General features: G+C 41.2%; 2 protein-coding genes and 1 pseudogene across 3 annotated transcripts in view; 2 read left to right on the top strand and 1 right to left on the bottom strand.

Moving 5' to 3' along the window:
- The first annotated feature begins 213 nt into the window (after positions 1-213).
- LOC144662327 (uncharacterized) lies at positions 214-3,344 on the top strand. Its single transcript, XM_078523113.1, has 4 exons — positions 214-661; positions 1,025-1,217; positions 1,354-1,603; positions 1,941-3,344. The coding sequence occupies exons 1-4, from the start codon at positions 236-238 to the stop codon at positions 2,296-2,298; spliced, it is 1,227 nt and encodes a 408-aa protein (XP_078379239.1). The 5' UTR covers positions 214-235; the 3' UTR covers positions 2,299-3,344.
- A 1,556-nt stretch (positions 3,345-4,900) lies between these two features.
- LOC144662685 (uncharacterized) overlaps positions 4,901-12,463 on the top strand; it is a 35,271-nt gene continuing 27,708 nt past the window's right edge. The window contains exon 1 of one of the 2 annotated variants that reach the window (XM_078523544.1): positions 4,901-5,021. In XM_078523544.1, the coding sequence (XP_078379670.1) occupies positions 4,908-5,021 (114 nt within the window). In that variant the 5' untranslated portion in view covers positions 4,901-4,907. Of the gene's footprint in view, positions 5,022-7,439; positions 7,506-12,463 lie in introns of those variants that run through there. The other variant, XM_078523545.1, reaches the window with a different exon arrangement.
- Positions 10,348-12,118, bottom strand: LOC144663116 (uncharacterized; annotated as a pseudogene).

Raw genomic sequence — 12,463 nt, 5'->3', positions numbered from 1 at the left:
TTTTTAAAAGCGTGCGGAAAAAGCGATTTGCACAAGACAATTGCAAAGGTATTTCTTTGGGTTTCTTTTATAATGATTTTAGATTATGCCTGTACATGAGACAAAATATTAAAAAATATATATATTTTTTTTAAATAAAAAAAAAAATTACCTGCGTGGCCCAGCAACGCCATAGACCACAATGCATCGCGAGCAAATGTTTGATAACCCACAATCCCACACTTCCTATTTCAAAATGGCCGCTAGAATAAGAAACTCGGAGTGGGAAGACGATATTGAGGTAATGAACGACCTTAAGGAGCATGTTAGTCGTAACCTGCGACAGTCAGAAATAGTAGACGTTATGAAAGTGAAATATCCGATGTATTCTTGGAACTTGAGGACTCTATCTCGCCGTCTGCATCATTTTGGGATACAATACACTGACTACTCTGTCGATGTAGACGAGGTGAAAGAGGCCATCGAGAAAGAAATGAAAGGACCAGGAAGGTTATTAGGTTACCGCTCACTGCACAAGAAGGTTCGAGAAATTCATGGACTCAACGTCCCAAGAAACCTGGTGTACGACGTTATGGCGGACGTAAATCCGGAAGGTCTTGAGGAAAGAGGTGGTGTGGGGATGCCAAAACGTCCTAAGAGAACTGGAGCTTTTACCTCAGATGTGAGCAAAAAATATATATGTGTTGCACATATCTTTTTTCTTCACTGCTTCCCAATCTTGATTGTTTTTTTTGTGTGGACATACGACTACGTTGAATTCTGCTTACAATCGGTGGGTCGCACTGTTATTTCGGGATAGCCTTGTACATGTAGGTAGGAAATCCATGGCCTCACCCTCTTGATTTCTATGGTCTTCTATCACTGAGCAGTGAAGGCGAACTTCTTTTAATAAAACCTGAAACAAATTTTTACTGTTAAAGGGTCAAAAGAGACAGGTACATCAAAGCCTGCCTACATGTACAATCCCATCTAGAAAGGAATGGGGGCACATCATCACTTCACGTGCTTACTATTTTTATTTCAGGGATCTGATAGCACCATGTCTCTCGATGGGCATGACAAGCTCTGTGGTTTCCAGAATTCCATGTTTCCGCTTTGCATCTATGGTGCCCAAGACACTTTTAGCAGTAGAATTCAATTCCTGAGAATATGGACATCCAACAGCAACCCCCATATCATAGGAAGATTTTATTTTGACTACCTTATTGAGAGCAGAGGTAATTTGACATCATTAACACATGGATATTATCTTGACAATGATTTCAGGGCACTGGAAGACAAAATTCTTTTTTATTCCAAGCTAAATAGTGGATATCTCACAGAATGGTGATTATAGAATGCTTTATTTCCTAGTGTTACCTGACAGGATACGCGTGGACAGAGGAACTGAAACTGGAATCATGGCTACCATCCACAGTTATCTTCGAGCACAATGTGGTGATATGGAAGACGGCACTGATTGTGTGTTGTATGGACCTTCAACACAAAATAAGATTGAAAGGTGGTGGAAAGACTTATTGGAGAGAATGGAGAGGTTTTTTAAGAGTCAGTTAAGCACTTTGGTAGAGGATGGTGATTATGATGCAAGTGATGATAATGATAGGTATACATAATGTACTGGTATGGTACCATAACTGTTCCACTCATCTTAGGTCCTGTAAGAAAATTTGTCTTTTTTCTCTAGCTTGATAACCATTTACATGAGAAACATATGCTGCCTGGTTATGAGAGTCTCCCTCTTGTAACTAGGGTCACTCACTTCAAAGGTTGGGTTATACTCCTAGCTTGGAAAACTTTTCTCTGTTAAAAAGCCCTAACTTGTGGCCTCCTATGACACCTTCATTATTTTTGTATGTTTTATTCAGGGGCTAAACTTGACTGATGAAGCTGACAAATAATTTCTGATCTCTTGATATTTGCTAACCGGTGTTCTCTTTTAGGAAGATGCTCGCCTATGTCTATATCCCAGTGATCCAAAAGGAGCTTGATGTGTTCCGGTGTTCTGTTTGGAATGCCCACAGAATACGTAAACAAAAGAAGAAGGAACTTCCTGTAGGTGTTCCAGATCACATTTATACATGCCCAGAGAGGCATGGTGGGGAAAAGTGTGGTTTTGCAGTAACAGAGGAGCAGCTGAGAGAGGTTGCTGAATTCGCAAATGTTCTCGATGGTACCAATGACTATCTACCTGAGGATTTTAGACAAAAATGCCAAAGACTATTGCCTAACATTGAGGATATTGAGCCAGACCAAGCAGCTAATGCATTTTTATATCTTAAAGCTAATTTTAGCTTGTAGACAGGTTGTACATAATTTGCAGCTCACAGAAGAAGTTGTGATAAAAGAACATCAGAAAAGGGACACAACTTCCAAAGTTTTAATGTTGGAAATCCCACATACCATGTTTCTCAAAAATATAAATGAAGATAAATGCATTGATTGCAGTAACAAGTATCATTTATTTGAAGATTTTACAACAGAAACATTTCTATAAAATGTTATTCTGCAACAGAAAAAGTATTAGAAAAATAATTACAAATTATGATCATTGTTTGGATAACAATTTTGAATAAACAGTTGATAAATCATATAAATTATTGCAGGCAATAAAAATCAACAACTCATCACTCAACTTATACAAAGATTGGCCTTTATATGATACTTTTGGAACCACATGTGTCTGATTTTTACTAGCTTTTACCATTCAGAAATACTCAGCATTGTTGCATGTGGAAGGGAAGATTATAAACATCCTCATAAAATTGTGGATTGTTCTGGAGATTTAACTGTTTATATTGACCCTGATGAACAATCCCCATGCTTATGGTATAACAAAACAATAACTGAACAATCTGAGGACAACCAAAACAATCATCAACTCAACTGTTATGTACACTGCAACTAAACTGTGCTATTCACCTGTTAGTTGGTTGGGATTTGACATTTTTACCAAAACAAGTCAAAAGCCCCACCCCTGAGAGTGGGAGACAACAACAACTTTCAAGTTTAGACGAAGTCACCCACCCTGGAGCAACTCTCTGATTGGCTCAAGTCCCACCCTTTAAGTCCACCCTCTCCCCCCTTGGTTGTAACATTGTCAGGTACATCAATATTGACAAAAAAAAAAACATTTACATGTGTACTTAGTTTAGTTAGCTTATTTAATTTGTTGCAATTAATGTTCAATGCTGTATTGTATTATTTGTTGTTCCATTTTTCTTCATTAAGGAGGTGGTAACTTTAACAGTTGACAAAATTTGTTACAGTTGTGTTCCCCAAAGAAAGTGTCAATTGCAGTCTTTGACAGGTTTCCACAACAGAATAAAATCGAACTGTCATTTTCATCCATCAGCTTTGCACTTGCGATTTCAGGATCGCACAACCAGTAGTTAACACCCTGAATGTCAGACACTATGAGCTGCTGGTTGGAGTTGACATAAGTAAAATGCACAAAAGCTTCAGCTTTTAAGCTTATTTCACTGGTACCATCGCCACAAATTGCACCTGTGTTGTTCATGTACTTCTCGAATGTTCCTTCAATAAAGTCCTCTAAAGTCACAAATTCCCCGTTGAAAGATGAGTTGTACACCTTTGAATACGTAAATGTCGCTCCATACTCCAAGATTGGCCTTTCCAGATCTAAATTCTGCGCAAAGTTACGAGCCAACGCATTCATCTGAATCACTTTCCTTGTATGCGCTTCCGTTGTTCCAAATAGCTCTTTAATTTCATTGACTTTATCTTCTTTATATCTGTTGAGGACATATTTCCCCTTAGCTATCCCACTGATGGACTTTGACAGGTATGCACTGCGAAATCCTCCACTGGCAAAGCTTTTCCGTTCCAGTGAGAAGGTTGCTTGGAAAGGCTCCAGCCACCTCATTTCCGCTAAAGAAAATTCTTCCAGCGAAAGTGTTACAATGTCAACTTCCGGTACGATTAACTTGCCTAGTTTTAGCATCTGGCTAAGCGGAACAGATGCTGCAATTGAAGACTTGGCAATTTTTGGCCTACTCTCTTTGACCATTGAGCCACATGCATCCTTGGCCGGCTCACTCTGTCGTTGAAGTGGCAGACTTGGCGACTTCTCGATAAATCTGATGTGAATCACTTTCCAGTTTTGTATTTGGCTAGCATCGGTAAAAGAAGGACCTCGTTCTCCAGCCAGAACATCGCATTCAAGATTTGTACCAAAATGTGCCTTGCGTGCAGCCTTGATGTTTGGCAAAGTGGCTTCTTCTTCCAAGGGAACAAGAGTTAAAGCACCGATTCGAGAATACTTTTGACACTTGCCTTCTACGTTTGGAGACAGTCTTTGTACGGTAATGCTCCCGCACAGCCCACACGGACCAGCCTCGTCCTTTTTCTTTCCGGTCCTTTTCTTCGACATTTTCTCCTTGTAATCCTCCCATTCACGTTTTCGCTTTGACATCTTTGATTTAAGTTTCTATTTAGAATAATGTGAAGTGAATGGTCGCGAATAAGCGAACTGACAAACTCAAGCACGTGCGCGTGGGGAAATACCACAACATTACGTAATTCCCGAACTGCATTGTGGTCTATGGAGTTTCTGGGCCACGCAGGTAATTTTTTTTTATTTAAAAAAAATATATATATTTTTTAATATTTTGTCTCATGATATATTTTTAAATAAACATAAAAAAATTAACAAATAATACTATGAAATGAATAAAAATAAAAATGTATATTTTCAAAAATTACACTACTATGTTGCATTTTTTCTATGGCGTTGATGGGCCACCATACCAAATACATACATAATGATTGCAAGGGTCCTGCGCGACCTTAATGATAAAGATGCGAGATGCTGCATGAGTAATTACTAACTTGCTTTACTACATCGTTTGTCAATAGATCGGTACCAAATAGTAGGCCGGGTTATTCACATGGACTTCGTAGAGGAGCATCTTAGAACAAAGAAGGAAGTTATATTTCAAGATGAACAGAAGCGGCCCAACAATATCGAGGTTGAACTTCTCGCGGACACAGTGTATTTAGAGGTAAAAACATATTTGTGTTTACTTTCTCCAACACAACTGCTGAATTTAAAGGATACAAACAAAAAAATGTTTTAGGGGTGCAATCAGAGTACAAGGGTAATAATTCTGAAAAGAAGAATAGCACTACTCTAGGCAAGGCGCCCCGAGATTAAAGATGTCCTCAAGAAAGAAAAAAAAATTACCTCATGGACACTCCTCTGACAGGAAGCTTCTCCTTTCAAAAACAGTTATTGTTGGGTGTGGTAATAGTGAAAATAAAGCTACAAAAAACTGAAAATAAAACAATATTAACTGGTTATCGAGGGATCAGTCATTAAGTGATTTGTTATATAGTACAACGAATACTTAGAAAAAACGGCTGTCGTCCGTCAACATTCGCGAGCAACATTGCACTCAAAGACTTTTGGCGGGACACTTAACAAATCGACCACATTTGTCCATGGTCTACACTCTTATAGACCATAGAAATGACGTCAGAAAATGTTTAAAACTCAAGTGGAACCACGAGTCGTTAGGCGAATGGTTTCACTGCGAAGTTTTGGAAGTTTTATGGCGTCATTTTTATTTCAGTGGACTATGGAAAAATGCGGTCGATTTGTTTTATACCATAACAAACTCGAACAAGCGATGCCTGACCGTGAAGGAACTTTGCCGTTGGGACATAAAGATTCCCGACACGTAAAAAAGGACAATGTTTCAAAATAACACGAACAAGGATTCAAAGAATAACAATTTTGATTACCTTTTATTCTCTAGTTGAGTATGTAATCTATCTAAGATGATTTTTTTTTCTAAGATCTTGATAGCGCTCGTTTACTGAACGTCGATAGTTCGCTGCCGGTTCGTTAACACCATTAAAAATTCAAAAGTCTGGTAAATTTTCTTTCGACAGATCACCTGAGTAGCATTCTAATCCTGAATTCCGAAAACGAATGCGTACTTGATTTAAACAAAACGAGATGAAATTCACTTTCATTCATGGAGACCAAACTTACAAATTTCTAGCCCGCGCGTGTGCGTGGCGTGATCTGACGTCACTTTATTGGTCTACACTGTTATCGACCATAACATCGGACCAATCAGCGCGCGAGGATTCTCTTGGTTATGGTCTAAAATGTTATTGTAAGATGTCATGTCACCTCGAAATAACCAATAAGAGCGCGCGCTGTTGGGAACAAAATCCAGAAATAAAGCAATAATGAATGTATCGTTTTATCCCGGTAGCATTGCATAGCATTGCCTTCATCTTCTCATTATTAATAATTTGGTTTGACATTTATCTAGGGCGACATCAAAATGCGTGGCATTAAAAAGCTGACAGTGTTCAGCCGCAGAGTTCTCTCCAAGGCAGCGAGTAAATTGGACCTGTCGGCTTCAACCTTGACACAACCTTCCAAGACGCAGCAGTTTGGCGACGATGGACTAGGAGGGAAGCAAGGTGTGCCGGGACCAACAGGTAAGCCTCCTGGTGTGTCGTGGAAACCAACGTATGGTGGTCCAGCTTTGTTATAAATTAATATGCCAGTTAACTGAAGCTGTAAACAAGTGTGTGATTGTGATGCTATCAGGAACGTTAGATCCCAATTTGAAAAAAAAAGGCTGATTTTTCAAGGTCTGTCCTTGTGGACTGGAAAAATACCTAACAAATATTATGGCTCCCTTCTTTCTTCAACAACAGTTGACTTGATATCTTTATCTTTATGTACTGGGTGCATTTCATGAACGTGAAGACCACCTCGCCAATTTGAGTACTTCTTACCAAAAATTAAGAGAAATCCCGGCGACAGTGTCCTTTTAATTTTAAAAGGGAACCCTGTACAAGGGATGGAATATAAATGAGCAATAATTAACGGGGCGTAAGCATTAGCTTGACTTCGAAAAGTCAAAATACGTATTTCGTCAATGGAATCCTAAAACTAACTGATAACCTAAGTTTGATTAAATTACTATTGTATTATCATGCTGTAGCTAGCAAAGAGATCATCATGTTTGTGGTTTTGTCGATCTCCGACTGAAAAAGTCAGCATACGTTTTTTAGACTCTGACCTTGTCTGAGAATAATCGCCAAAACTAGTTACAATTCGCTCTTATTCTCCGACAGGTGAATTTTAAGCTCCGTCTTGAGGGGGTCCTTTGATTTTCTTTTTTTTCTGACTTTTCATTTTTTTTTTAATTTCCATTTTTTTTTATGCACCAGATCACGGTCCTCCATTCTTTTTTTACCTATTTTTCATTCTTTGTTGGGATTGTCGTTGCTAAATATAAATATAAATTGTCAATTGTTCATCACCTAATAAAATCGGGGGGAGTTCGTTATTCTGTTCGCGTCTTATTTTTTGCTAATATGTACATGTACCTTTGTTTCTATTTTAAGTGGAGATCTATGCTGGTACATTACGAGGTTACGATATCACTAATGGCGGAAATGGAAACCCAGGACAAAATGGTCGGGAAGGAAGAAAAGGGGTTGACTGGGGATACCAGGTAGGACAAGTTGATGAGAGGCAATTTTTATGATGGCAACGGTGGATTTCACTATAAACTACCATAAGCATTGTGGGGGGTAGAAAGTACAAAGTGGGCACTTTTCTTTGAAAACATAGCTGTGCCTGGAAACGGTGCGAGTCTATTTAAATCAAGCCGTTGCTAAGAAAGACGTTAACCAAAGTTTTTTTTCTTAGAAAGATTCAAATATCAATGACTGCGTGCGTGTGAAATGCGAATAGTGGCGGTGTTTGCGTTTGATGATTTACGCCGCTGAGTTGTTTTTGGCATTTTTAGCCAGATTTCTCCCCTGATATTTCACGTCAATGAGAATGTTTAGGCGGCGTGGAATAACAGACGAAAAATCTATCACGGTTGAAATTTAACAAAAATTGAAAATATGGGAAATAATTTCAGTATCATTGGAGTTATTTTTAATTGGTATAATTCGCAAGCCTTGCTTTTGCCAGACTGGTCACACCGTTATCACTGTTTGTTGTTTTGATATCCAAAAGAGAATTTAAATGCAAATAGCTATTGTGTTTTGTGCACGGTCAAAACCAAAAGATGTGAACTATACAATGAACTTTGCCAGGCTATTCACTACGCCCTTAGCAACCGTTCGATAGCTATTGCGCAGTCTCGGTTGCCCGATACCGCTATGATTACTTTTTGAGTCGCGTAACAAAGATGTTGTTTGTTCAGTAACATGAACGAAACTGAATTTATTATGAGTGAAAAATGAATAAATACATACTACTAGGATACGTGCAATTAAGGTGCTAGTGCATATAATTATTAATACATTGTTAGGTGCAAATGAATGTGCAAGTGATAATTACATAGTGCAACACCTTTCTCCTTTTGGAAGATGAAAAATAATTATGAAATGTCCATACACGCTCCATCAATTAAAATTGAAACACTATTTGTCTTAGCTGTTGTTAGTCAAGGAGAGTCTTTAAATATCGAAAGCAATGTCCAAATGTATAGTCAAAGTTCAATTCGCTTGAGCGTTCATTCCATTATAAAGTTATTAAATCTTGCGGGGAGTCTACGTTCTCTTGTTGAACGGCGAAGTGGAGGTGCAACTTCGTGTTCCATTGGAAGTGGAGGTGCAAGTTCGTGTTCCATTGGGTGATCAGGTTCTTCTGTTGGTTCACTTTCAGACGGTAGGGATGCAGTTTCAAATCGGTCCAATCCTCTATCATAGTTGTCGACTGGTTCTGCCTTTGCCTCCCTGATTTGTGCGTGGTTTCGCCTTACTGGTCCCACAGCTGTGCTCACGATGCAGGAACTTGGGGCAGGTTTTCCAATTACCTCCCCATAGATCCAGGGTCGATGTTTGTTTGTAGGCCTAGGTTTCACGTACACTTTTTCTCCTTTTGAGAATTCGGTAAGCGGCGCCGATGCCCTCTTGTCGTACTGGGCCTTTGACCTCCGTCTTCTTTCCCTAATGTTTCCTTGTACTACGCTTGGGGACACTGTCTGTGGAATAAGTTGATGCGGAGCTGTGGGGATTATGTCGTGTAGTCTTCTAGACATGAGGCGTTGTGCTGGTGAATAATTGTATCCTTGCTGTGGTGTGTTTCGGTATGCCAAAAGGGCCAGGTAGGGGTCCTCGTGGCGAGACTTTTTCAGAATGTTCTTTGCAATCTTGACTGCGGACTCCGCCTTTCCCTTCCCTCGGCTGTGGTATGGTGATGATTTGCGTGTAATGAATCCGTATTCTCGAGCAAAACGTGAGTATTCATGGCTTTCAAACTGCGGGCCGTTATCGGTTATGCACTCGTCTGGAATTCCATGTCGAGCAAATTGCCTTTTCATGGCTCGGACAACTGTGTTGGCTGATGTGTTCCTGCCGAGGGGGTCTAGTTCAAAAAAGTCGCTGTAATGGTCGACCATAACGAGGTAGTTGTTTCCGTCCAGCTGAAATAGGTCGGCACTTATTTTGGACCACGGTCTGGTGGGTATCTCATGGGATTGCATTGGTTCTCGCGGTCGCTCGCTTAGGTACTGGGCACAAAGTCCACATGATAAGCATTTCTCCCTGATTGCGGCTTGCATTCCTGGCCAGAACAGAGACTCGCGTACTCGTCTTATGCTGCTGTCGGCTCCCTGGTGCGCTACTTCACATTCTTGCTTGTCAGTGGAGGTGGGCTGATCAGTGACAGGTGCGCGAGACAAAGTGTCCGCAATGTAAAGTTCCTTTCCTTTCTTGTATCGGACAGTGAACTGATATCTCTGTAACTTCAGCATCATTCTTTGCAGTCTGCGAGGAGCTTTGCTAAGAGGCTTCTTGAACATCGTCTCGAGCGGCTGGTGATCTGTATGTACCGTTATGTCGCGTTTCCCGTATAAGTACTGGTGCCACTTATCCATGCAAGAGACGATTGCAAGGCACTCTTTTTCAATTTGAGCATAGTTCTTCTCCGTACTGTTGAGGGTATGTGATGTAAAGCAAACAGGTTGATCATTTTGCAGCAATACGCCCCCGATCGCATCTTCAGATGCATCCACTTGTAGCGTGACGGGAAGGTTTGCGTCGTAGTAGCGTAATACAGTTGCTGAAGCAATGAGGTTCTTTGCCGAGTTAAATGCATTTTCATGATTGTTTGACCATAGGAATGAAACATCCTGCTTGGTCAAGTCCCTCAATGGAAGAACTGTTTCTGACAAATTATGGCAGAACTTGCTTAAGTATTGGCACATACCGAGAAAACGCTGCACCCCAGATTTGTCAGTGGGCGTTGGCATCTCTGTGATTGCTGCTACTTTGGCTGGATCGGGCTCTACGCCTTTGTCGGTAAGCTTGTGCCCCATGAAGGTAACAGAGGGAGATTTAAACTGCAATTTTTTTCGCCGAGAGTCGCAGGTCATGGCTGCTGCACTTTCCTAACAGGGTCATGAGATTTTTGTCGTGATCGATGTCAGCTTCCTCTTTTGAATCTCCGCATCCAAACACACAGATGTCATCGGCAATGTTTATTACCCCGTCTAAACCGTCTAAGAATTCATGTTGGCGCCGTTGGTATTCCTCCGGTCCTGAGGCGATCCCAAATGGCATGCGAGTGTAGCAGTAGCGACCGTTTGGTCCCTGAAACGTAGTGAGTAGAGAAGACTCTTCATCCATTACAATGGTGTGAAAAGCTTCGGATACATCGACAATGGTAAACACTTTGGCCTTAGTCAATTGTGGAAGCTTTTCTTCAATAGTCGGAATTGTGAACTTGGGTCTTCTGATGGCCTTGTTTATCGTTTGACTAGGATCAATGCATATGCGAAGTTTGCCGTTCGGTTTCTCTTTCACCAGGATGTTTGAGAGCCAGTCTGTGGGCTGTGTGACCGGCTTTATGATGCCTTCATCACAAAGTCTCTTTAACTCGTCATTTACTCTGTCCAACTTGGCCACGGGAACTCGACGCGTTGAGGCGTGCACTGGAGTAACATTAGGATCAAGATCGATGTGCAAAGGGGTTCCAAGTGGATTTCCGCGACCCGGCCTAAATACGTTTGAGTAGTTGTGTAACACGTCTTCCTTTGTCAGTTTTCCCAGTGGTGGAAGTGACTGCGTATTGCGCGGAATCTCTTCTTCAACTGCGTTTATTTCATCAGCGTACACCTTCAAGTAATCCAGGGCTTGCGCGTCTCTTCCGCTGAGAAGTGGGGGTTTCTGATTAGGCACGTTTACCACAAGAAAATCAATGGTGTGAATCTTGCCCCTTCTGTCACAACACAGCGTTACTTGGCCTTCAGGACGAATGGTTTCAGGTCCATATGTGTTAATCTTGCTTTTGGTTCGCGAAATCTTTACGTCAGGAAACAACTGGCTTAGTAGACTGCTAGGTATAGTGTTGCACGTGGATGCCGAGTCGATCTGTGCTTTCACAACTTTTGTTTTCCCACCTTGTATGAGGTGAAGATGAGCAAAATATTTCCTTGCAAGCTGTGGGGGTGTCTCGCAATCCGCCACAAACGCTTCTTCTCCGTTGTCGTCATCGACAAAATTTGATTGCTGCTGTCGCCCTTGTCGACGTCTTGATCCACCTTTACAGGCACGTGCGAAATGGCCAGTGATCCCACACTTAGCACATCTTTTGCCAAAGGCTGGGCAGTGCCTTTGACGGGGCTGTTGATGGTTTCCTCCACACCAGAAACACTGTGAAAATTGCTGTTCTTGCCGTAAAATTTGCTCGTAAAATTTACTTGTTCCTGTTGTGTGTTTACTTGTTCCTGCTGTGTGTCCCGGGCAGTTTTCATGAGCTGATTCGCAACCATAGTCGCTTCGAACGTTTTGGCAACTTCGACAACTTCTCTTAACTTAACCTTTGTTTGTGCGGTGTCTTTGTGTTTGTGTCCTTTCCCGATAAGTTTCACTCGAAGAGCATCAGACGTCAAACCGGCGATAAATTGGTCCCTCATTAGCTCATCAGCGAAGTCTTCGTATTCACACTGTGCTGCTTGGTTACGTATTCGCGTCTCCCAGGAGGCGATTGATTCGTTTTCGTTTTGCAGCAAGCGAAGAAACTTTTGTCGTTCGCCTGACACTCCAATGCTAGCACCATAATATACTTTAAGGGCGGCAATAACACAATGAGGTTTCTTTAGATCGGCTTCGCTAAGGCCCAAGCTATATTTATACACTGTTCTTGCTGCCGGGGATAATGATGCGCGGAGGCAAGCCATTGCTTTGTCGGGCTTCAACCACTTCTCTGCGTCAGATTCTTTCGACGGATCGAACCACGAATGCATTATGCAGTAATCTATTAGGTCCTCAATATACGTTTCTAAATCGCGTTTGTCATCGCCTGTTGTCTTGAATGCAGGAAACGGTGTATTGAAAGCCATATCGCTGTATCTTAATAACACTAGATCCGCTAGATCCGTTAGATTAGAGAACTTTCACCGCTGCCACCATGTTGTTTGTTCAGTAACATGAACGAAACTGAATTTATTAT

This window comes from Oculina patagonica, chromosome 8 (assembly GCF_052425735.1).
Source record: "Oculina patagonica isolate OP01 chromosome 8, crgOcupat, whole genome shotgun sequence".
NCBI lineage: Eukaryota > Metazoa > Cnidaria > Anthozoa > Scleractinia > Oculinidae > Oculina > Oculina patagonica.
The sequence above is the reverse complement of the archived record's forward strand: the minus strand, read 5'-3'. Positions and strand labels throughout refer to the sequence as shown.

Excerpts from the sequence above, each read along its gene's own strand:
- LOC144662327 (XM_078523113.1), top strand. The coding sequence starts at position 236 with ATGGCCGCTAGAATAAGAAACTCGGAGTGGGAAGACGATATTGAGGTA. Across the intron at positions 662-1,024 it reads CTGGAGCTTTTACCTCAGAT|GGATCTGATAGCACCATGTC; the intron begins GTGAGCAAAAAA and ends TTTTTATTTCAG. Across the intron at positions 1,218-1,353 it reads CTACCTTATTGAGAGCAGAG|TGTTACCTGACAGGATACGC; the intron begins GTAATTTGACAT and ends TTTATTTCCTAG.